The sequence below is a fragment of the Tenrec ecaudatus genome, chromosome 4, assembly GCF_050624435.1.
Source record: "Tenrec ecaudatus isolate mTenEca1 chromosome 4, mTenEca1.hap1, whole genome shotgun sequence".
In the NCBI taxonomy this organism is placed as follows: domain Eukaryota; kingdom Metazoa; phylum Chordata; class Mammalia; order Afrosoricida; family Tenrecidae; genus Tenrec; species Tenrec ecaudatus.
Window position 1 is genome coordinate 58,502,150 of NC_134533.1, and position 23,434 is coordinate 58,525,583.

At 54.6% G+C, this 23,434-nt stretch overlaps 1 protein-coding gene across 4 annotated transcripts in view; it reads right to left on the reverse strand.

The window, feature by feature from the left end:
* The window catches only part of MICAL2 (microtubule associated monooxygenase, calponin and LIM domain containing 2), a 227,099-nt gene that overhangs the window by 108,257 nt on the left and 95,408 nt on the right, over nucleotides 1-23,434 (reverse strand). For all 4 annotated transcript variants that reach the window (XM_075546057.1, XM_075546055.1, XM_075546054.1 and 1 more), the window contains 9 exons: nucleotides 22,635-22,790; nucleotides 18,995-19,095; nucleotides 14,096-14,353; nucleotides 12,696-12,811; nucleotides 11,546-11,672; nucleotides 10,636-10,726; nucleotides 8,202-8,349; nucleotides 6,740-6,939; nucleotides 6,304-6,410 (listed from right to left, as the gene is read on the reverse strand). In XM_075546057.1, the coding sequence (XP_075402172.1) occupies nucleotides 6,304-6,410; nucleotides 6,740-6,939; nucleotides 8,202-8,349; nucleotides 10,636-10,726; nucleotides 11,546-11,672; nucleotides 12,696-12,811; nucleotides 14,096-14,353; nucleotides 18,995-19,095; nucleotides 22,635-22,790 (1,304 nt within the window). The remainder of the gene's footprint in view (nucleotides 1-6,303; nucleotides 6,411-6,739; nucleotides 6,940-8,201; nucleotides 8,350-10,635; nucleotides 10,727-11,545; nucleotides 11,673-12,695; nucleotides 12,812-14,095; nucleotides 14,354-18,994; nucleotides 19,096-22,634; nucleotides 22,791-23,434) is intronic.

A 23,434-nucleotide genomic window follows, 5' to 3' on the forward strand; every position in this document is an offset into this window, starting at 1 on the left:
CACATCTGTCCCCGTGTTGCACTGTGGTGGCCTGTGTGCGTCTCTGACGCCGAAAGCTATGCTACTGATATTTAATGTCCCAGCCGGGTCACCCTAGGCGAACGGGTTTCAGTGGAACTCCCTGCCTAAGACACATGGGGAAGGAGGCCTCTGCCACCGCCGCCGGAGCGGAGTATTGAGGACAAAGAGGAAGAGAGTACTGACCCGTTCTCAGTGGGAGAGAGCCTGAAGACAGACAAACACCCTGCTTTCTTTTCCTGCCAGGCTGTCCAGCCCTTTCACGTAAGAGCACTTGGGGATTTCCCTGTGGTTTCTAACCTAAGGGCATCCAGCAAACTGATTAACTTCCCCATAAAAAACCAACCAACCAACCAAAAAAGCCAAAGACTTCACTTGACCAACACAGAAATGAGACCCCACACCGCCTAGATACCGATTTTCCACCCAGTCGAAGAAACCTGCTATGCAGATCGTTGTGCAGCCCAAACCCGCTCCAGTTCGCCTGGGGGGGCGGGGCTGCGGGGTGAGCTTGGCAACTGCAGACCCAGGGCTGGCTGAGGAGGGCGGCCAGCAGGCAGAGGGCCAGCCAACCGGCAAGTCAGCTCTGCATGCAGCCGGTGATGGAGCAGCAAGGGGTCACGGGGCTGAGCTCCCACACCGACCACCTCTCAGCTGTGTGACTTTAGGGAAAAACACCCGATTTCCCAGACTTCCGCTTCCTCACTTTGTCCGCTTCATAAGCTGTCATGAGGAAACACGAACTCACGCGTGGAGAACACTTCTCAAAGCGCTGGCCGCAGTTAGACACTAGCCGTGCGGTTACCAGAAGTGGAGAGGGGACCACCAGTTCTCCTTTGGACAGTTCCCGGCGATGTGACCTCTGGCAATTTGATTCTCATCACTCTGGGTTCCTCCATGTACAGAACTCTGAAGACAATCGGTTCCCTGCTGTAAACCAGGGTCCCATGTTCGGTCCAGAGCATTTTGGCTCTTCTCAGAGGTCTTCATCAGCACCCCCGGGTGATAGGCCCTGTCATTTCCTGAGCCCCTTCGTGTGCCAGGCTGGGCACTGTGCTCGCCATCCTGACAATGTCAGGAGTTGTGTGTCACCAACCCCCTTTTGAAGACAAGCAAAGGGGCTTGCTGAGGGCTTCACACATTTGTTGCATCGCCAGCGAGCCTGAACACATGGTCTACCTGCCTTTAAACTTCACCGCAGTCTGCATGTGTGCTCAGAACCCTTAGCTGCGGCCACCTGGTGGGAAGGAGAGACAGAGGTGGTCTTAGCAGTCATCCGCAACCCACCTGGCCTAGAGGGGCCGTGGGAGGGCAGTGGGTTGGGCCCTGTTCATGACAGCATCATACTCCTACCAAAAACCCAGCCCAAACACACTAGCATCAGGTTCATGACTGACTCAGAGACCCTAGAGGACAGGGTAGAACTGTCCTCTCTGCTGACCCCAACTCTTGTTGCCTTTCTCCTACAGAGCAGCTGGTAGTTTCAAATTGCTGGCCCTGCAGCAAACAGCCTAACACATAACCCACTATGCCACCAGGGCTCCTTCTGGATCCTAAGCCATCTTCAAAGTTCAGAGTTTAAAAGTTCTGGGAACCTAGGGAGGGGCTTTGGCTGCTGGGCACACCCTGAGGGGTGCTGGAAAGATCCAAGCGGGGGAGGGGCTGCAGAAGCAGATCCCTACACTTTAACCTGGATTATGGGCAACAATCCCAAAGCGTTTCATTGCCAGGGGGCATACAATGATTGTTTTCTGAAAAGGGGGTGGTAAACCAAGTAAGCCTGGGGGCCTGTGTACTAGGGACTTAAGCTCTCTTGCCAGGGTCCTTGCTTGTCCTGTTCCCTGGTCTGTCCCCAGTGCCTAGAGGAGAGCTCGGCATCACCTAGGCGCTCACTAAATATGTGGAGGATGAAAGGCTGGCCGGAGAAGCCACTTTCTTAGAGAGTGCCCCTCGCTCCTTGGACCAGGTTTGTGTACAGAGCCAGAGAGAAGGGCAGAGGCAGGCGGCTGGACTACCCAGACCTGGGACTGGACCACGTCTGTGTTGGGCCCCAAGGAGTGGGCTCGGAGAGGGACAAATGGGCAACGGCCATCATCGCCGTCATACCAATGTAAGTCACGTGTGGCAGGTCTAAGAGGGTGGAATAAGGCACTGTGAGGGTGCACGTGCAGAATGCGGTAGGCCAAGCCTACAAGGGAGGTTTCACGAAGTCCATGGAAGAGCCCCATTATCTTTCCGTTCCATTTCTGTATGAATGTTCTGATGCCTTCTATACCCAGGGGTCACCTGCATGCATGGTGACAAGAGATTCGTAGCGGCTGGGAACTGTCCCATGAGACATTGAGATACTGTCCCAGATCAGCTGGAGATTAGCCAAAGCAGACTCCTTTCCAAGGGGGAAACTAGAACACCCCGGTCCCCGGCTTCTCTTTTACCCAGGGTGGGTCATCCAGTCGTTGGCACTATCAATCCAATCAGGTGCCACTCACCAGAGGGCCCTCCTGGCTGGGAGACGAGAGGGCCGTTCCCTGGGGAAGGAATAAGGCCCTCCGTGAACAAGCGCCCTCCATTCTGGCAGCAGCGGAGAACTCTTGTGGCCATCGGGATGTTAACCAAGAGCTAAACACCACAAGCAGAAGCAGGAGGCCCAGGGAGGTCCTTAAGACGGGCTCTGGAGTAAACAACAGATCCTGGATCCTGCTCAGATTAAGATGCCGCGTGGTGCAACAAGGTACACGGATCAATTTCCAGAGCAAGGCATTCCCTCATCCAGTTGGGGGGTGAGCAGGGAAGGTCAGATGCTCGGTGAACGGGCACTCGGTGTGCTCGGCCCGCGGTGCTAGTGTTAGCCAGGTGTGTGAGCTAGGGTATAGAGGGCTAGTGTCCTCTCTGTGTGGGAGCAGACCAGAGGGGATACAGTGCTCGCTGCCTGTGCAAAGTATGAAGGCCACAGAGCCATGGAGATGGCCTCCTTGAGCCGCAGAGCACACCGATACAACACAAGCTCCCCTGGTGGCATGGGGAGAGGGCCCTGTGTGAGTGGTCCTGGTCACCGGCCTGCTGGGAGGGTGTGCTGCTGGACCAGACTTGGAACTATTTCAGTCATGGCCAAGGTACAGTGTGACCCTCTACCCCCACCCAGGGGAAGTGCTCAGTCCCTTTCAGGAGACACAGAAGAACAAACACCGCTCATGCCAAGTACCACCTCAATGGCCAAAGCTCTACGCTCCAGAGAGCAAGACAAATGGTGAACATTCCATGGGGCTGTGGGAGGGCCTGGACCCTCTCCTAAGACTGGTGAATTTCTTCCTAAGACTGACTGTGAGTTCAAAATGGGCTGGGGGCTCAGCAGGGCAGAGCCCACCCGCTCCCACTGCATTTCCAGTGAGGAGTGGCGCGGGAGACCAGCAGCCCCAGGGAGGAGAGTCTGGCTAGCCTCATGGACGACTGACTTTGGACCACTTGAACTTTGAGGGCAGAGCTGGCAGTCGGGTCCGCAAGTGGGGTCATTCTATAAACAGAGGAGAGGTGGGCAGAAGGTATACGCACTCCACCTCGGTTCCCTCAGCCACTCCCTGGGCCATCTGGTGGCTGAAACTGGGAAGGCCAGTGACAGGTGGCATGTCCGGCTCAGAGAGCTTCCAGAAAGACAACGTGGGCCTGTTGGGGTTGGAGAAGCCCACAGCAGGGGGCCTGGGCTTCAGAGGAAACCTGCCTGAGACTGGTCCCCTGTAGGCAGTTCCCTCAGTGGGGCATGTGGTGCAGAATGAAGACCCCGACTGGAGCCCCTCAACTGGGGTTGCCCAGGGAGCTCCTTGTTTTGGCAGTTCTGTTGCCAATCCCAAGAGACCAGCACACCTTCCTTCCCATCCCAGCCTGGCTAGCCCCTGCCTCCCTTTAGACAGGGCGTGGCAGAAGCTGCCTGTGCCCTGCAGACGGAGTTAGCAAAACAACTATTCTGCCATTCTGGGGAGAACACACCTCAGTGGAAAAAGTGACCACTGCTCATGAGCCGCCGAGGGAAAAAAAGGAGGCGCCAGCCCCGCCAGGAGAGGATGGGCTGGCAGGACCTGGCGTGATGGGCCAGGGGCGAAGGAGACTGCTGGCAATTAAGAGAAGCTCAAAACATGCAGAGACTTGCAGCCCCTCTGGGAGGTGAGCCGGGGACCTGCCTGAAGTTCTGGAGTGGGCAGGCAGGGCTCTGTCTGTCGGTCTGTCTGGGCCTCCCCTGCTCAAGCCAATGTGCTGGCCTCATCCTGGACTGTGCACACCCTACCCCCGCCTCTGCTCCCACCGGCCACCACTTGAGTTATGCTTTAAGCTGCTAACCATACAGTCCGTGGTTCAAACCCACCAGTCACTGCATGGAAGAAAGACGAGGTTCTGTAGAGGTTTAAAGTCTTGGAAACGTAAGCGGGTGGGACTACCCTGCACTATGGGATGGCCACGAGTCAGAGTCTGTGGGATGGCAGTGTGTCTCGGGTTACTTAAGCGGAGAACGTGCAGTTCTGCCTCATCATTCAACCTTGATGCCTTCTTAGTTCCTTTTTATCCACTCCAAGGCTCCAGAGGACTGTCCATTCTGTCCATGTGTCACAGGACAACCGTGCTGCTCAGGGCTTACATAGCTGAGTTTTTAGAAACAAAAGGTTGGGCCTTTCTCATAAGGCCCCTCAGGGTGGGCTCAAACTAGCCACCTTTTGGTGAGTGGCTGTGTGCACAACCAAATGATATGCCCTCATCATTCAGGCCTGAAATCCTCTGAAGCTCGCCCTTGGCCCCCAACACAGCCAAGTCCCATGGTCTTTCCTCAGTTCTCATCGGTCCAGCTTCCCTGCTGCCTGCGTCGTCCCTAGAGCCCATCCTTCATAATTCCTTCCCTGCCGGCTTTCCTGACCTCCCGCTTCTTTTCTCATCTGTGCGCCCCGCTGCGCTAAATCCCACCGTCCCTTGGTTTGCAGCCTTCTCAGAGCCCTGTCTTCCCAGCTGGACTCTCAGGTCAAGCCTTACATCACTTCTGGAAGTCCTTGCACTAAAGTAACTGAACACATGGACCAACTCACGGTCAAAGGGGACATGGCATAGGGGACAACGCAAAGAACTGTCACCAAGAGACTGTGAACGGCCTCAGGCAAGGCAACCCACCCCTCCGGGCTTCCACGTCTTCCTTTGAAAACTGAGCACGTCAAGCAAGAAAGCATCTATTGCACCGCCCACTAAGAAGCTGCCGCTCACTAAAACAATAATTTCATATTAGGTCCATGCGCCTCAACTCTGGACCGAGGCAAGGCACCCTATGACACCACAGCATCCTCCCAGAGGCACCAAAGGGTGGTTTTTATATGTGAGGGAAACACTCTAACATTGTGAACGACTCCGATGAAGCTAACTGGGCTTCACTAGCCCATACACAGAATAGCTAGGTGCTTCTTTGGTTCTTTAGGCTCCATGGAGAAATTACGGAGACACCAGGGCATTGCTGTACACTGAGAGCGCTCGGGAATCACTTCACAGGGCTCTGAGTGCCTCATCGAAGGGCCAAGTATTATTTACCTCTAATATTTCTGTTTTATCATACATGATTAAAATCCAGTCTTCTATGGGTCATGTGGGGGCAGTTTACCCCCTTCATTCTGTTAAAGTGGTATACTACACTGATTTTTTTTTTTTATGTTGGACCACCCTTGAATTCCTGGGACACGTCCTAATGTCATGGTGAATAATCCTTTAATATGCTCTTGGATTCTGTTCTTTAGGTGGGATTTTCACAACTATGTTCATAGGGACACTGGTCTGTAATTCTCTGCTCTTGCCAGATCTAGACCTGATTTTGGTGCCTGGGCCATGCTGGACTTGGAGAATGAGTCCATCCCTGCCCCGAGTCTCAGCGGGATCCCTGTTGCCCCCTTTTAGATGCTCTGCAGCATCACCAGGACACCATCTAGTCCTGGACACCTTTCTTTGTCGGGAGGTATTTTGTTGTTTTGGAGAGATTTTTGATGACTGGTTGATACCTTCTCTTGATATCAATTTATTACTTTTTAAAAATACTCACCAGCACATCCTTTCAGCCCTCTGTCATCCCTTTCCTACAACCAGTTAGAATTCACTGAAACTTGCTACACAGTGCCATGCAGAATGCCCAGAGTTACCTGTTACTCACATCGCCCACAAGAGCGAGGCCTATGTAATTAATTAGCATCATCCGACTGAACGCATGAGATCCACCCCCCTCCTTCCCATCCATGAGCAACGAGAAACAGGCAAACACCAGGCGAGGCTTACTCGTGGGGTCCTCTTCCTCGGCAATGTCAGGTTGAGATAGTTATGAGAAATGGATGCTTTGGCCAAGCTGAGGTCAGCATTTTCTCCATAGTATTTGCCCCAAGAATCTGTCAAGGAAGAAAAGTACAACTGAGATTTGGGTCCCTGACAACCGTACCTCAGAGCCCGAGGGGTGTCACTGCTTCCAGAGTCATTCTCTCACCTGAAGCTAAGGATCTATTGGCCCAGAGAGAGAGCCAAAGCATGTGCTTCTACCGATGATCTAATGACACTCGGCACCTCCCACACAATCATGGGTCTGGGCGGGTAGGCCTACCTGGCCTGACCTCAGTGTCATCCCAGGAAACACAACACAAACATTAGGAGTGAGCAGACACAGGCACAAGGGCAGAGATGGCTCAAGGGGCCGGGCAGAGGCCTCTGGGAAGGTCCTTACCCACAGTCCTCAGCGGGGCACCTCGGAAGAGCTCATAGAACTTGGAGAGGTACATGACGATGCTGAGCTTGTCGGGTTCCTGGCCGGCCGCCATCTCTCTGCCAGTGGTGACTGGGGGGATCCCGAACTCCCGCTCAGCCACATCAAATGCTAGCTGGTTGTTCTGCACAGCATCGTCTTCATTCAAAGAGTCGAAGTTGCTGATGAATCAGAACAAGGGGGAGGAGTTCAGGCTGAATAGGCGGAGGCACAGTTAGCCCGAAAGTACTGCTGGGCCCTGTGCCAGGTGTTGGCACAGGTGGGGGCATGCCAAAGAAGCAGTGAGCCCAGCCCAGCCCCCGAGGGGCAGCTTAGCCAGGAAAAGATGCTAATCCCCACCGTCTCCTTCAGGGCGGCACCAAATTAGACTTGGGCCATGATGCCGTCATGACTGCCTTGGCTGCAACAGGCGGGAAGTGATTACCGAATCCTCCTCGGAAATGTTGTGAGCGATTCTCTTATTAAATGGGTCCCCCTTCAACGGACCATGTTAAGACAGGAAATAAGAACAATAACATCTAATTGATCAAGGATCCACAAGGGTGGGAGAGTGGGGGAGGGAGGGAAAAATAGAGGAGCTGATACCAAGGACTCAAGTAGAAAGAACACGTTTTGGAAATGTTGATGGCAACAGATGTACAAGTGTGCTTCATACAATTGAAGGGTGGATTGTCCTAAGGTTTGTAAGAGCCCCCCTAATAAACTGATAAAAAATATGTTTCCCTTTTAAACTGCAAAAGTAATACGGTTTCTTGTAAACTACAGACAAACTCTCACACTACTGACAGCAAACACAAGAAGAGCACCATTTCCCCCCGGAAGGTGAGCTTCGCGCACGCAGCACCGACCTGGAAGCCCTTCCGAGGCTTTGCTCCAGCCTTTTGGACGAGTTTCCACATGGATTCTAAGGGCTACTGCTGTTGATTTAAATGTAACTTTGTGCATCGGTGACCACAAAGTATTTCCGCACATATAATGTAACCTTCTTTGTGATCCAATTGAAAGAGGCTAAGCCTCAGGGGAGACGGGTGGCTGGTCCAAGGGCAAGCTCACTCACACCAGTTCCAAGAAGTAGGTCTTGCTCAGAATCCCTTCCTTGGGGGAACGAATGCTCAAATGTTCAAAGTGTGGTGGATGAGGCTGGGGGGAGGGGGAAGGGATGTTTCTAAGCCCGAGCCACTTGTAAGCCTTGAACATGAGGTGCAGAGGTCACGGTTCTGTTGTCAGAGCCAATCAATATAATGAGGAAGCACATATTGGAGGGGGAGGGGTGGGCAACCTCCAAATGAAACATATCCTAAGAGAAACACTGAACGGGGCCTGGAGATGCTCCATCTAGCAGAAGAGCTCGGGGACCCTTGTCCCCAGAGTCCCCCTCTGGCTGGTGAGGGACAGGGCAGGTCCAGCCGGGCCCCAGACTCACATGAGCTCCGGCCGGAAGCGGTGGATGATGGCGCACAGGGCCAGGCCGCTGCGCCACGAGCTGGTCAGGTCAGTGATGCTGACGTGCTGGTAGCCCTCGGTCTGCTGCTGGCACCAGGTTAGGAGCTTGCTCGGCCGGACGTCTGACTCTGCAGCAGACAAAGGTGCAGAGTCGGGGTTAGAGTTTCAGCTGCTCCCCCTGGGGACCTCCTCCAACGGCTGGGGACCAGGAGAGCTGGCACCACCCAGGCAAGGGACCCAATGCCAGGGGCCACCCAGCACACATGGACCCTCGTAGACTGCTCCCTCGTGGTGGGAGAGCAGGAAGCTGGGACAGGAAGCACATGAGTCCCCAGCAAAGAGCCCCTCAGACCCACTCTGGCCAGACTCAGTGGACTCTGCCACCACCCTGCTCCTCTAGTGGGAGAGCTGTGGGAACAGGCCCATGCTGCACCGCGGTATGTGCCACAGTGAGGGGCAGCAGGAGTCCGGGTCTACCCTGAGCTGGCCCCAGGAGGAGACGAGCCCAGGGAAGCCCCAGCAGAGATCCCATGGAGCTGGCGCCCACCGAGAACTCCTTACCAGCGGTTCTCAACCTTCCTCATGCCGCAGCCTGTTAATACAGTTCCTCATGTGGTGGTGACCCCCAACCATAACGTAATTTTCATTGCTATGCCATCACTGTCATTGTGCTACTGTTATGAATGGGGCGACCCCTGTGAAAGGGTCTTCCGACCTCCCAAGAGGTCATGCCCACAGGTTGAGAACCGCTGCCTTAGACGGAGGGAGGCAGACCGGGTGGGCGTGGCAAAGACTCACGCCCGCCATGTTTGTGAGGCAGGCAAACAGTTAACAATGACAGGGCCGCCGAGGGCAGAGAGGGTGTGGTGGGGAAAGAGGCGCGCACTCCCGAAGCCAGAGAGATCTTTCAGGAGGAGAGTGGCCTGCCCAGAGCGTGCTCTTTGGGAAATCTTCATTTAACCATTCCTTCGGTTTCCCAGGGTGCACTGGCCTCGCACCCAGTCTTGTGCTCAGCCCAGAAAGATCAGGAGAAGAGTTAGATGCATGGAACCCGTTGTCCAGTTTGGGAGACAAGACCCTGGCCAGCTAAGGCCCATGGAATCACCAATACCGGCCAACATCACATGCCTCCCCGCAAAGCAGGAGTCTCTCCCATCACATCACACGAGGGGCAAGTTAATTAAATGCTTGACCATAGAGCCTGCAAACGACGTTAGAAATATCCACATGGCCTTGGCAGACAAAAGGCCCCGCACCCCTGCCAAAGAGGAAACCATTACAAAAAAATGTTTCTCTTTTCAATTTCAGTGAGATGCAGTTGGCCTTTATCATCAGTGGGTTCATATTTCTGAATTCGCCTACTGGCACAAATGGCCCTGGGACCCCTCAGGCAAGGCTCCTGGTGCTTTTGAAGACTGGTGGGTGGCGGCAAACCCATAGGCCACTCCTACGTGCCTGAGCTCCAGCAAGGGGACTCGGTGTCTTTGTATTGTGGCTCTCGTGTTGCAAGCTGGACCCTCACCCCTGGTGTATTCTGTGCCTCCTTTGTCACCGTCTTGTTGTGCTGGTGAGTTAGTTCACTGGGTAAGAGGGCCCCATGCACAGTGGAGAAGTGCTGTCTAATGCTCTTATATCAAGGGCCTAATCTGGGTGTCAGTTAGGCTTTGTTCTGGCACCAGTGAGAATGCTATTGGTGGGGAGTTCAATGTTTGTGATTCAGCCACGTAGCACGTGTTCCATGGCCTGTCCTTAAACAGACCCACGCACCAAATAAGGTCAGGTACTGGTTCGGCCAAGCCAAACCGTCAGCTGATTGCAGATCACAGCAGGCCTACAGCACAGATACAGCTGCCCCCAGGGGCTCCTCGGCTGAGAATCCTTATAGAAGCCGATGGCCACATCTTCCTGCAGTGGCTGGCAGGGGCCAACGGCCAACCTCCTGCCCAGCACTGAGTGATTTAACCACTATGCCAACAGGGCTGCACTACGGAGCGATCCGTTGATGGGGACATGTTGTGACCAGAGGCTTGCAGGAAGCTCGCCCTGCGTTTCCTCTGGGAGCAATGGCTCAGCATTTGCGAATTCCATGTGCGGGCCATCTCCAGAGCGTCACTGCCAGGAATCATGGGAACCGACTGCAACCCCACAGCTCACACCTACCGCATGGAGCGCTCCCTTGACCTTTCTGACCATTCGAGGTGTAGGAGTCTCCACCTTCACTTTAGAGAGGAGGACACTGACGTTCAAAGAGGAGAGGGCTGGACGAGGTCCCCGGTGATAGGGGCAGAGCCACGCTGCCCTCCGGGCCTCTGTCACCACCGCCGAGTGGGCCTCCTCCCGGAACAGCCCCTCCTGGCAATCTGGCCCAGGGTGGGGGCGCTTCTCCCAGACCAGGCCCCCACAGGGCGGCTTACCTCGCCTGGAGAGGCCAGCGGATCTTCTCACGGAGCCCACCCTCTCCAGAGGGCAGCAGGGCAGCTCCTTCGTGATGTACAGATGCTTCACCTGCGAAGGAGAGAGGCCACACACAGCTGCCCCCCATGTCTCCTCACGCATAGCTCAGGGTCTCTAGACTGCACCCCTCCTATTGCACACCTGCCACCCTTTGTCCCCCCGAGGGGCAGCACCCCAGGGAGTCTGAGTCACAGAGCACGGATGGCAACTCTCCACTCAAACGCAGGGCCCCTGAGGTGTGGTCCGGGTAACATTCACGCTGTCCTCCACTCTCCTGACCGGAGAGCCTGGGGGGGGGGGGCTTTGACAAGGTGAGGAAGCAACTGACTAGGAACTGTGGGTAGTAAGGAGAGAGGACTCTTGGTCACGGAGCTATTTGGAGAGAGGTTTGCTGAGCGAGGCACACAGGTAGTGGGGAATAAACCAAATTGCTGTCACTGAGTTGATGCTGACTCATAGAGACCCTGTAGGACAGGGCAGAGCTGCCCCCAGGAGTTTCCCAGACAGAAACTCTCTGCAGGAGTTGAAAGTCTCGTCTTTCTCTCTCGGAGCATCTGGTGGTTTCGAACTGCTGACCTGGCGGTTAGCAGGGCAGTGATTAACAACCATGCCCCCAGGGTTCCTGTTATTGATGAATAAACACAACATGCACACACACACGTGCATCCATGCATCCAATTTGTGCCACATGTCTCTGTCAGGCTAAAGAGAATGCTCACTCTGTTGTACTCCCGTGACTCTCCTGGAGAGGGCACTCAGTCCCACACTTGGGACAGGTATACCAGGTGTGCGCTACAGAGGTGTGCCAGCCACCTTGGCTCTCCACCACTCAGTTGAGGCTGCCCCGGATGGGCCCCGGGAGAGGCGTACCTGATGGGGTCTGACGCAGTGGGAGTTGAGGTTTGGGTACCGTGTTCCTGGGTCCAGTGTGTATTGCTCAAAGTTCTTGTTGATGTTCTCTGGGGTGGTTTGAGGTAACAGCCGGTACAGACTTTCTCTGGGGGCAGGCAGAGTTGAGAGGTCAGGGTTGGGTCTTGCCACGGCAGGCCTTTTCCCCTCCCCCTCTCTTCCAGCTCTGAGTTCAAGGGCTTCTTGCCTGTGTTTGGATAAACCCCGCCCCTGCAGTGCCTGGCGATCATGGTTTCGGAGATCTGCCAAGTCTGGCGAGGGTCAGAGGGGCCAGGAGGGAGTGGCCTCCTCCCCTGAGAAGAGGGCCACCGACTTGGCAGCATGGCCACCTGGGGTTTGGCCATGACCACCCCGCAGGCCTGTCGCCTCCTGTGGCTGCCACCCAGATTGCCAAGTCACAGGCCTCCACACCCAAGACCCTGAGAGGCCTGGCTCCGCCCTGCAGCCTCTGCCTCCTCGGAAGTTCACCGTGGGACACAGCCATGTGGCTCCCCGCAGGGGTCCAAGCGCAAGCCCAGGAGCCTGGCAGGGGAAGAGGCCTGGGGGAATCCTGTGATGTTCGGCATGGAGAGGCGGGACACCCTCCCTGGCCGGCTCCCATGAACTGAGCACTGCGGTGGGCTCCAACCCTGGGCTTGTGCCCAAGTGGAAGTTTTTGAAAGGCAGCATGTGAGGTCCTATCTGTGCAGGGTGGTTAATATGCTTGGTTTCTAACCACAGTGCTGAAGGTTTTAGTGTACCACCTTGGGGGTGGGAAGCCTGGATGATCTACTGTCTGATGCACCCAGTAGGGTGCACAGTTCTATGGTCCCCCATGGGGCGACCACCAGCCAGAACTGACTCCAGGGCAGCTGATTTAAAAAAAAAAAGGAAAAGAAAGATTTAGGTCATTTCACCAAGGAGGGCCGCTGAAGGAGGTAGCGATGCTTATGGCCAAGGTTTCCTTTGGGCCCCTGAAGACCCGGTATGGCCCGGACAGGCCAGGGCTGGAGAGGGTCACACAGCGGGGAGAAGGACCCCAGTCTGACCGAGGCTGTCCTAGAGCCAGTTTGGGGATTTCCGGCCCGAGCTCTTGACACAACCCTGCCCCCCTCTTAATGCCATTGCTCACCTCTCAGCCAGCAGCTCCAGGGGAGGGGTGCCCTGGTCCCAGCTCTTCACCATCCATGCCGTGTCAAAGGCTGCCAGGAAGCCCCGGGCACAGCCTGTGCCCATGGGCCAAAAGGGCTGCAAAGGAAATGCGTCCAATCCCGGTTGGTTACCACCACTCGCAGCTTGCCAACCCATCCTCCCAGCACATATTTCCAGCCCTGGGCCAGGGTCCACCGCAAACACAAGCAACTCCGGAGCACCGTCAGGTGTACGGGGCTTAGAAAAGGGAGAGACACAGTCCCCCCGGAGAAGAGTGAGGTGGCAGTGGGGGTGGGGGGGGGGAGCTTCACACAGCAGATTTCAAAGAAAGGCTGAGATCCAGTCAGGTGTCCTGAGCCATTCAGGATTCATGTGGGCAGAGGCAGGGCAGCTGGGAAATGCGGACTGTAAGGGAGGGATAGTCTGTCTGTCTGTTTTAGGTGCTGCACACAGCAGGGGAGGGCTGTGCTCAGAGGTAAGCTGGGAAGGGAGGCTGGGGTAGAAGCCGGGTGGGTATTAAGTGTTTAGCCTGGGAGCTTCGGTTAGAACCCGTGCTCATTGGTGCGCCAGGACCCATTCAATCATGCTAATCTCGCAGTCTGAGTAATGCTAACAGGTATCATGTGTTGGCTGGAAACAGAAAGGTTGGAGGGAAGAGTCCACACAGAGGCGCCTTGCTAGGAAGCCCTGGAGATCTGCTTCCCCGAGTCACAGAGCAAGGCTCCACTCCACACACACAGAAGTGGGTGCCCCCGAGTCACCCAGCTTCATGGTATCCGGCCTGGCTAAGTTCTAACTACTCTGTTCTACGAAGAGTCCAAGGCCTGGTTTGGAATCTGACTCTGAACTTGGAATAATTGTACAAGCATTTGTTTTAGTTAGCGCTTACACCAAAGATAAAACTATATGCCTTTAAAAAACATTCACTTCAACCTGAGGGCTTTGCACATGCAGATTTTTCTGGGAAACATTTTGAACACGGAAGTCATGAATGGAAAGGAGCCTTTGGGGAGACCATACCTTTCTTCTGTTCCATGGAAAGGCCGCCCAGCTTGGAAGGGAGTTTGGGTCCTGCTGGGGGTTCTACACACTCTGGCCTTACAGACTGAGGCCCCCTGGGTTTTATTCTTCAGCTAGGAGATCCTCCCAGGAGAACCCAGAGATGGGAGAGAAAGCTCTCCTGCCTACACGCAGACAGAACTGGCTCCTCTGAGCTTTCGTGTAAGACCAGGCCAGGCCTGGCAGAGTGCTGTCAACTGGCTGAGCGCCTCTGAACCCGTCACTCCCCGCCACTGCGTGACCTCAGCTTCTGCCCGCTGGGACACAAATGCAGGCATCTGCCCGGTAGCAGGAGCATGGGGGTTGCAGGTGCAGAAGTACCTCGAGCAAGCTGTCGCCCACGAGGGCCACGAGCAGCTGGTGGGTCCGGCGCTCGCGCACCAGGGCCGCGTTCTCGGAGGCATACATGGAGGTGAAGTCAAACATGGCTACGTCGGGCTGCTCATAATGGTTCATGGCAAAGTCTAGCGACGGCAGCTGGTAATTGGTGGCAAAGTCGGCAGCTTCTCGGGCATAGGCAAGCAGGTTGTCCTGGTTCACGTTCTCTGCACACAGCAGCATCTCAGTGTCGATGTAGTCCTGGGAGGATATCAAGGACACATTACAGCAAGATTAAACACCATGCTCCTGCCCCCTCCACTTGGTCCACTCTGGAGGACAAGGATCCTTTACAGACCTCAGCGGCCAAAAGAGAAATGATTACAATCTTGTTAGGAAACAGGGTCTTTGAAGAGGTTATCAGTTTTGTTAACATGACATCAGCCTGGACGGAGTAGGGCGGGTCCTAATCCGGTAAGAGTGGTGTCCTTTTTTTAAACGGAAAAGACACCGAGGGGAGATGGCCATCTGATAACACAGGCAGGATCAGAGTGACGCATCCACAGGCCAAGGAACAGCAAGGACTGCTGGTCATCCCTAGAGGCCGAGAGAGCCATGCGACAGTTCCTCCCTCGGAGTGCTCAGAGCAGTGGTTCTCAACCTTCCTAATGCCGTGACCCTTTCACACAGTTCCTCATGTGGTGGTGACCCCGTATGGGGCGTATCTGCATGTGGGCGGACCCCCCCCTGGAGACGGATCGAGGAACGGTGTCTTGGTTCCTAAGACCATCGGAAATACGGTCATAAGTGACCCCTGTGAAAGGGTCGTTAGACCCCCAAAGGGACCGTGACCCCCAGGTTGGGATCCACTGGCTTAGAAGGAACCGCAATGGCGGGTACTCCTGCACTCCTGCACTCCTAGCCTCCTGAACCGCGAGACGCTGATTTCTTTCCGATAAGCCACCTCGTCTGCGGTGCTTTGTTACAGCAGCCCTGGGACCTAAATTCAATATTCAAGCACTGGGCTTGGCTTCCGCGAAGAACATGTAGACAGTGAGGCTGACCAACGCAGAAGGAGGACCTCAGGCCCAAGCGGGAGGAAGCTGAAGCACCTCTGTCCGTTATGCGGTAAACCGGTTGTGATGAAGCATCAAGCTTGGCGTCGGCATTCTTGGCACCCAAGGCTAAAGGGAAGCGTGCGCTGTGTTACAGGGCTCCTCTTATCGGACAGAAAGCAGCACAGACATTCTTCGGGGGAGGTCATATTTTCCTGGCACCAAGTTCTGAAATAACAGTCTCGCAAGGGAACGTCTACAGAGAACATTACGGGTTGCAATGAGGGGTCTGTGATAATGGTCTTGTGGCAAACACAGAACCCCATTTTGTAGGGCAAATTCCCATGACTTTCAATGCAACAAAAAGATAAGAGAACAATGCAGTAGGCACAGTTTAGTAAGAAACCGAGCTAAGCTAACGCGGGCCAGGGATGCTGTATTTAGTGGGCCAACAAGATCAGAAGGCTGGGTGTGGGGCACGGATCCGCTTCGAACCTCTTCTCGGTGGGTTCCGATGGCCAAGGGCTCAGTTTCTCTGGTAGGTTACTCACTGTTATACTTCCCTGCTGGGGAAACAGTGAGCCCTGAGCTTAGAGTGCGCTGAGCTCAGAGGCAGGCTAGAAATGAGCCCTGGGTTATCGGGCCTGAAGCCAGTCGGGCGGCTTACCGGGTAGCATGAGAGGTCCAGCTCATTCTGGGACTGAGGCAAAGCAGCCCATGGAAAGGCCAGCTTGCCCAAGACAACACGGAAGGGCAGCTCCTGGGAGGGGCTGGGAAGGAGACGGTGTAAGGTGACCACAAGACCCTCTTGGGGTCAGCCAGGGCAAGAGGTCAGATTCTGCCCCTGCTGTTTGCTAGCTGGGTAAATGTGGGCAAGTTAGACAGCTTTTCTGAGTATGTGGTGTTTATTTGTTTCTCATTTCTACCTCAAGTTGTGAGGATGAGATGTTGGGCCCTATGTCCGGCATGCGCTGCTGGGTGCTAAGGCGTTGATTCCAACTCAGAGTGCTTCCCAGGGACTGGGCACGACCACCTCACGGGGCTCTTACGGGACTCAATCGCCAGGGCTTGTGCCCACGGAGCCACTGGGTGGGTTCAAGCCACCAGCCTTTTGGTTAGCAGCCGAGAACGCAGCACTCAGTTGGTGTGTGTGACCAACAAGGCTCCTCTTTGCCTGGCACACAGGAGGTGCTCAGTGAACGGAAAACCCAATCTCCTGTAATGTTCGATGGCACACACAGGGTGAAGGATGTCTCCGACCCACCCAAGGTGCCAGCCGGAGCGTCCATCAAAGTCTTAGAAGGCACAGCTTCATCTTTAGCCAGATGGGCCCTCTGCTTCAATTGTCCAAATGGCCATGTAATCTAGCACACTGTTCCAGAACTGCTGCTACCTCTACATTCAAACCATATTCCCCAAATGACACCCATCCTTGGCCTTAGACTCCTTTGTCGGGCCACTGCATCCAGGTTGGAGTTTCTGATACTTGGTTTCCTTTCTCATTCCAAGACTCACATGATCACTTTCCCCAGTTGGCGATGCGAAGATGAGGTGGGACAAGAACGAAAGAGAGCAAATGAGCCCCGCCCCTCTGGGCCCTGGCAGAGGGCCTGAGACAAGAGTGTCGAGGGCCTTTGGTAACTGCCAAGAGTGTAGAAATGAGTTAACACAGCAGGTCTAAGCGGCTATCCTTAACAAGAACTGCTCACAAGAATAGCCCTTGGCTGGTGTCTGGGAACTGCTATCAAGTGAGTTCCCACCAGTGACTGATTAGGGCAGCTCATTGTGGTCAAATGTTTAGTCCTGCGTGCTGAACGTCCCTCCAGGAGCCTGCACTTTGGGTGGGTGCCAGGTCAGCGGTGCTCAGATGATTGTTGTTAGGTGCTGTGGAGTCGGTTTCGTAGCGCAGTGACCTCAGGCACAACAGAACAGAACACGGTCCTGTGCCATCTTCACCACTGTTGCTATGTCTGAAGCCATATTGAAGCCCTGTGTCAATCCAGCTCACTGACGCTCTTCCTCTTTTCCACTGACGCGAGCCTCCTGCGAGAAGCCCGGGTCCTGCGTCACTACAGAGCGTGTCCCGGATGGATCACATCTCCTGTGTGCGGTCTCAACTCTTGCTGGGGCATGAAGCGGGCCTACGTGGTTCCTTGGAAGCTGGCATCTGGTTTCACAGTTTTCATGCCCTGCACCTTCTCTCTGCTGCCTGAGCTTGGCATCCTTGGTCTAGAGTAAGTGGTGAGCAAAGCTGGGCTCAGTGGGTCCTATTAACAAATCCCAGTGCCTACGGGTGGCCTTGGGAACTTCTGGACACGCCACACAATCAAGCTGACAATGTTTGATGCCCCGAAGCGTGCCCCTGTGTTCTCGGAGGCCCATGGACTCAGCAAATGAATCAAGAAAGGAGTCCCAGACTGGGGTGGACAGCCCAAAGCCTCTCTGGAGCCTTCCTGTACAAGGGACCCCACTGCCCTGCACCTACACCCCGGGACCACAGAGTGGGGCTTTGCCCTCTGACTCTGGCATCCCTCGGCTGGGGAGCAACTGGAGGAGAGGCGCCAGTGGAGCTGGGGAATGAAGAGCACACGCCTCCTCACACTGCCGGGGCACCAGATGTTGAAGCCCACTGCCCACACATCTGCCGGCTGTGTCCAGCCTCTGCTCATCCGCCCCGGTGCCTCAAGCTCTCCTGAGACCTGCGCGGAGGTGGAGGCGGCCCAGGGGAGGGCCGGGTACTAATGGCGCCCAGCACCAGCTGGCGGGAGGAGACACATTCTTCTCCAACAGGCAGCAGTCAATGGTCACTACGTTGCCCGGGTCACGGGCTTGCACCGGAGAGGAGCTGACCACAAACGGCACCATCCTTATCTGGAGGCTGCGCTGTCTTCGTGGCAGACACAGGGACTTTGGAAAGGCTGAAAAGCTGGCCCAAGGAGCACCCCGCCCTGGGCCCCCGAGCAGCTCGGAGTGCACTTCTGAAGCCTGGATGCAAAAGCTGGAGCCCAGGAAGCCACAGAACCAACAAGCAGGTGGCCTAATACGACATAGAAGCTTCGAGGTAAATCCGAGAATGCCTACGCACAGGCTCTCGGCTAGCTGCTCTGTACGTCTTTGAAAAAGCCGGTTACTCTTCCCAACTGCCCTTTCTAACAGAAACGACCCCTCGCGTTTTGCAGACAAGAAGTCTGGGCTTCGGGAAGGTGCCGAGGCAATCCACGGCCTCGGGCGAGTCTGGCAGAGCCATGAGTCCACACGTGTCTCTCTGACGGCAAGAACAGAGAGCAGAGACCACATCCCGACAAGGGGCCCTGGGGTGGAGTTCGCAAGAGACAGTCTCTCTGGGTCCCTCTAGGACAAGGAGAGCTGGTCTCCAGAGGACAGGGGACTTCCCAGAAGAGCTGGCAGGGCTGACTGAGACCCTCGGGGAAGTGAACCAGGCAGCCAGTCTCTTGAGGGTGAAGCGTAAGAAGCACACTGAGGGAGGGTCTCTCTCACATCCCCACAGCTCCCAGCCTGGACGGCTCGTGGCCTGGGAGTCTCCATGGCCGAGTCCACCGTGAGGCACCTCAGAAGCAAGGCCTGGTGACCACGCACCTTGGGAAGCCCAGTTCTACCTAACACACCGGGATCACCGGAGTCAGAAACCACCCTGTGCCGGTATTGTGTTGCTGCGGAAAAGGAGGGTGTAAAGACAGGGGTGGCAACCCCGTTCCTCCCTTCCCTCCCCTCCCCTTGCTTAGTTGGGCAGGACTCGGATTGCTGCCACGCTCGCTGCTGCTGCTGCTGCCAGCCCAGGACACCCAGGGGAGGCTGCCAGGGACGTGCCCGCCGAGGAGATACGTACGTTAATGATGACCCCTTTGTCAAGCAGGCTCTGCTTCTTGGCTGTCATGACAAAGTAGTGGGTGCTGTCCTTGTAGTAAACGATGTTCTCAAGATCAATCCCTGCAGAGAGAGGAGGACGCGGGCTCGCGGTGACTGCCGCAGGACAGGTCCCCCTGTCCATCACAGCGGACGCACACAGGACGCAGAAAGATAGGGCAGATGGCTCTGAACTGCCCCTGTGGGTTTCCGAGGCTGGAAATCTTTACAGGAGCAGGAAGCCCCCTCTTTGTCTGGCAGTGGGTGGTGGGTTAGAACTGCTGACCTCATGGTTAGCAGCCCAATGCGTACGTATCCCACGACATCACCTGGGCTCCTTATTTCCAAGTGAAAGTGCTATGGAAGGAGGCGTGCCACCTGCAGTCATGGCGGCCAGGAAACAACAGAGCCGAGCCTCGAACCCCAGGCTGGCCCACTTCACGCCCAGCCCGCAGCAGCCCCCATGCCGCCACAGCTGACTAGCTCTGTGAATTCTCCCAAGTCTAGGCCAAGCTCCTCGCCTTTCTCGTGCGTGTGTGCGTGCGTGCGTGTGCGTGTGTGTATGTGTGCAACAGCCACTAGCGGACTGGGCTGTATCTTTTTTCCACGGGCATCATCACAGAGTGAGAGGCTTTCCCATTTAACACAGCACCGTGGGAGCAGGAGGGCATTTAGCTGTGTGTGAGGCAAGCAGTGGAGAACTTATTAGACCTGTAAGCAGTCAGAACTACTGGGACTTGGGCCCATAGCCCTCGTTTTAACAAGACTTCATGTGATTCTGAGCCCCACTGCAGTTTAGAAACCACTCTCTTGAAAACCACTCTGGTGGTGCATGGGTTAAGCGCTTCCCTGCTAACCAAGAGGGTCGGGGGCTCAAATCCACTGGTCACATCAAAGGAGCAGGACATGGAGGTAGACGTCCATAAAGATTTACCCCCCTGGAAATCCGCTGGGTCAACCCTGTTGTTAGGGTCGCCATGAGGCAGAATCGACTTGACGGCAGTGGTTTTGGGGTTTGGCTTTGCTTGGTTAAAGGAAACAGAAGGGAGGGAAAGAAACAACTTATGGGTGGCCGACACAGAGGCTGGCCGGGTGACCACAGGAAGCCCTCGCTAGGAAACAGGCATCAATGCACAGGGAAGGCCCCCAAGAGACTCCGGGGCATTTATCCCCATCACTGTGTGCACAACGTGGTTGTGAACCAGAGGCCATGGTGATAGCTACAGCCGAGTTTAAGGGAGTTCATTACAACAATTGGAAAAACTCACGCTGTGTTCTGTCGTCATGCATTTACTTGGTGATTTATCTAAATATTTATGCTTCTAGGTTTACTTTCTTTTCTTTTTTTGAAGAGGAGGGTGGTTCAGAGAATTCTTAAGTCATTTCAAAGGAAATATTAAAACTGTTTATAAGATAAAGCAACTGGGGTCAAACTCCAGGGCTCAAGCCATGGGCACAGCCCTTAGGGGAGCCAGGTGATTCTGCCCAGCAGGCGCCTGGTGTCTAGCACCGCCTTCAGTCCTGGCTCGGGGAAAGATCTCAAAGAAACAGCTCAGCAGAGATAGTTTTATCTCTCACAGTAAATAACTGCCAGGCCCAAACCAGCCATCCGCAAACGAGCTCTGTCAGGCGCCCATCAGAGAGTAAGCGCTTCTGGCGTGTGAGTCATGTGTGTCTGTCGAAAGCACTGCCCCCCTAGGCAGAAGCAGTCACAGACTTTAGGCAAACAAACAGGAGGGGCTGCGTCCCAATCCAACACTGCCTATAGGCCCTGCGACCTCAATTCCATAGGCTTTTCATGACACACAGTATTCTTTCGAATTCTCTTTGGCCATTAGACAATATAAAAGCTATTCTTAGCTTGAAGGCATTAAAGAAAACCTGAGGCTGGCCTCGTTTGCAGACCCCATGTGCACAGGCTAGGAACACTGGTGACATAATGGGTTATGCTTTGGGCAGCTAACCTCAAGGTCCACAGTTCAAAAACCACTCGCTGTTTCTGGAGAGAGATGAGGCTTTCTACTCCCTCCAAGAGTTACAGTGTCGGAAATCCACAGGGGCCAGTTCTACCCTGCCCTTCAGGGTCTCTATGAGTCGGCACTAACACGCTGTGAGTGAGTGCAAATGCTTGGATGGGTGCAGGACATCCAGTTACGGAGAGATTGCAGCCTCTCCAACCCAAACCAATCACTAGGAGGACCACGCAGCAGCGAGGACAGTATTTTCACTGCGATCAAGGACAATAGAGGGATAGCGCACAGATCTGCACTATGACCGGAGCCACTGGGAACGATACATGTGGAGGTGGGAGAGGAGGCCTCTTCCTGCACCAGGTGGTCAGACAGCAGATGCTTCCTCTGTAGTGTAATGCTTTTTATGTTGTTGCTACACTGCCCTTTTGAGGAGAACTACAGATACGAAGGAGCTTCAGAAAGTGGGAAAACATGGAATTCACACATGAACCGATTCTCCCCAGGGACTCTCTGAACCCCTCAAGTATATATTTTCATTAAATCATTTTACTGGGGGGCTCTTAAAGTTCTTATCACATCACATACATCCACGTGTTAAGCACATTTGTACATATGTTGCCATCATCATTTTCAAAGCATTTCCTTTCTACGTGAGCCCTTGGTATCAGCTCATTTTGCCCGCCTCCTTCCCCAACCCTACCTCCCTCATTTCAAATCAGGTTTAAAGGGAAGTGAACAATCTCTGGGAGCCCGTGAGCTCCTACCTCTCATTCCCCCTCACCAGCCTTGATCGGACTTAGTGACTGACTTGTCACTATTTCTTTATGGACTGTTTGTTTTGTTGGGATTTTGTTTGTTTGTTGCTCTATTCTAGGTCTTCACATAGCATGGGGTACACAGTACCCCAAATTCACTGCCATTAAGTCGACTCCAACTCACAGTGACCCTGTAGGGCAGAGTAGCACTGCCCCTGTGGGTTTCCGTGGCTGTAAGTCTTTACAGGAGCAGAAAACCTTATCGTTCTTCTGCGGGGTGGTTGGTGGGTTTGAACTGCTGACCTTGTGGTTAGCAGCTTGATGCATAACCACTCTGCCACCACAGCGAAGTCGGCATCTGAGAAAGAGTGTGGAGTAAACGGATGACTACCTTATTTCCTTTGGCCCCTGGCAGGGGACAACTGACCCCAGTGAGTGCCACACTACCTGGGCACCCCTCCCCCCAAGGGAGGGGCAGCTGTCACACTGAACCAAAGTATCTGGGCTTCTGGAAGCATCACTTCTTGGCCCCTCTGCAGTTGGAGGTTTGTGTGGGTATTTCCCTTCCCAGCCTCCATTTCGGGAGGGCACGGGGTCAACCTTGGCTTTGTTTGCCACCGGCTGGCACATAATGGGCACCAGTCAATGGCTACTGAGTGAATGAATGGTTATCTGTTTCCAGGAACCAGAGCCACAGGGCTTCCCCTCAAGAAGCTCTCTCATCCCTGCAGAGACGCTGCCCGGTTATTATTCTAAGGAGAACCCTGGGCTTCCGCTTTACCAGTGTGAACCTGCCCAGTGCCAGCCCCCGGGAGCCAGCACGCCCCTCTGTCCACTGTAGGAGCGGCAGCCAAAGGCCTGGTCTGGCGGATGGGGTGGGGAAGGGGGGCTCCACCTGTTTCTTCTTTGAGGTCCTGGAAGAATTTCTGGTTGAAGATGAAAGCCACGCCGCTAATCTCTTCCACCTTGGCCTCCGCCGTGCTGTTTCTGTTGATGAAGTTGGCAGTGATTGCAATAGCCAGCTTCCCACGGAATTCTTTCCTTGTGAACCCTGTGGGAGGAGAGAGGGAAATGTGGGTCTGTCTTCAGGATTGGGGCTGAGAACCTGGAAAAGATGGCTGCACATGATCTTCTCAGATGCCCCACGGGCCCGAGAAACCACAATTCAGGGTCTCCGGAGAGCCAGGCGAGCAGAGGTGCCAAAGTAGGTACCCAAGGAAGACAGGAAAAATCAGTGGGTCTTAGCTCTCTTCGAAGACCAGAAGCATCAATAAATTGGTTAGACTTCAACAAACAAAATGCTACGGCTATCTTCTCGGAGGGCCGAGCCCAGCCTTGACTCTGTGGGGTATTCCTGTTAAGTACCCGGGGTCTTCAAACGTGCCGGGAAAATCCCACTCTCTCTCCATTCTAGGTTCCATGAACTCTCTGAAGCCATTCTGTATATTCACGATGAACCCACAAGGCCCTTTGAACTGACATGATTACATCGCCTCTGTTGTCAATTTAAAATGTTGCATTTTTCACAGTTTCTTGGTCTGTGTGTTTTCTTTGGGAAGTCGGATTACTAGGCTGATTTGCTGACAGGACAAGGCTTTTAACAAATGCCCTTTGTTTCTCCAATTGCCAGTGACTAGCACATAGGTATACACACAATAAATGCATAATGACTCGAAAAAGGGAATCATGACTTGC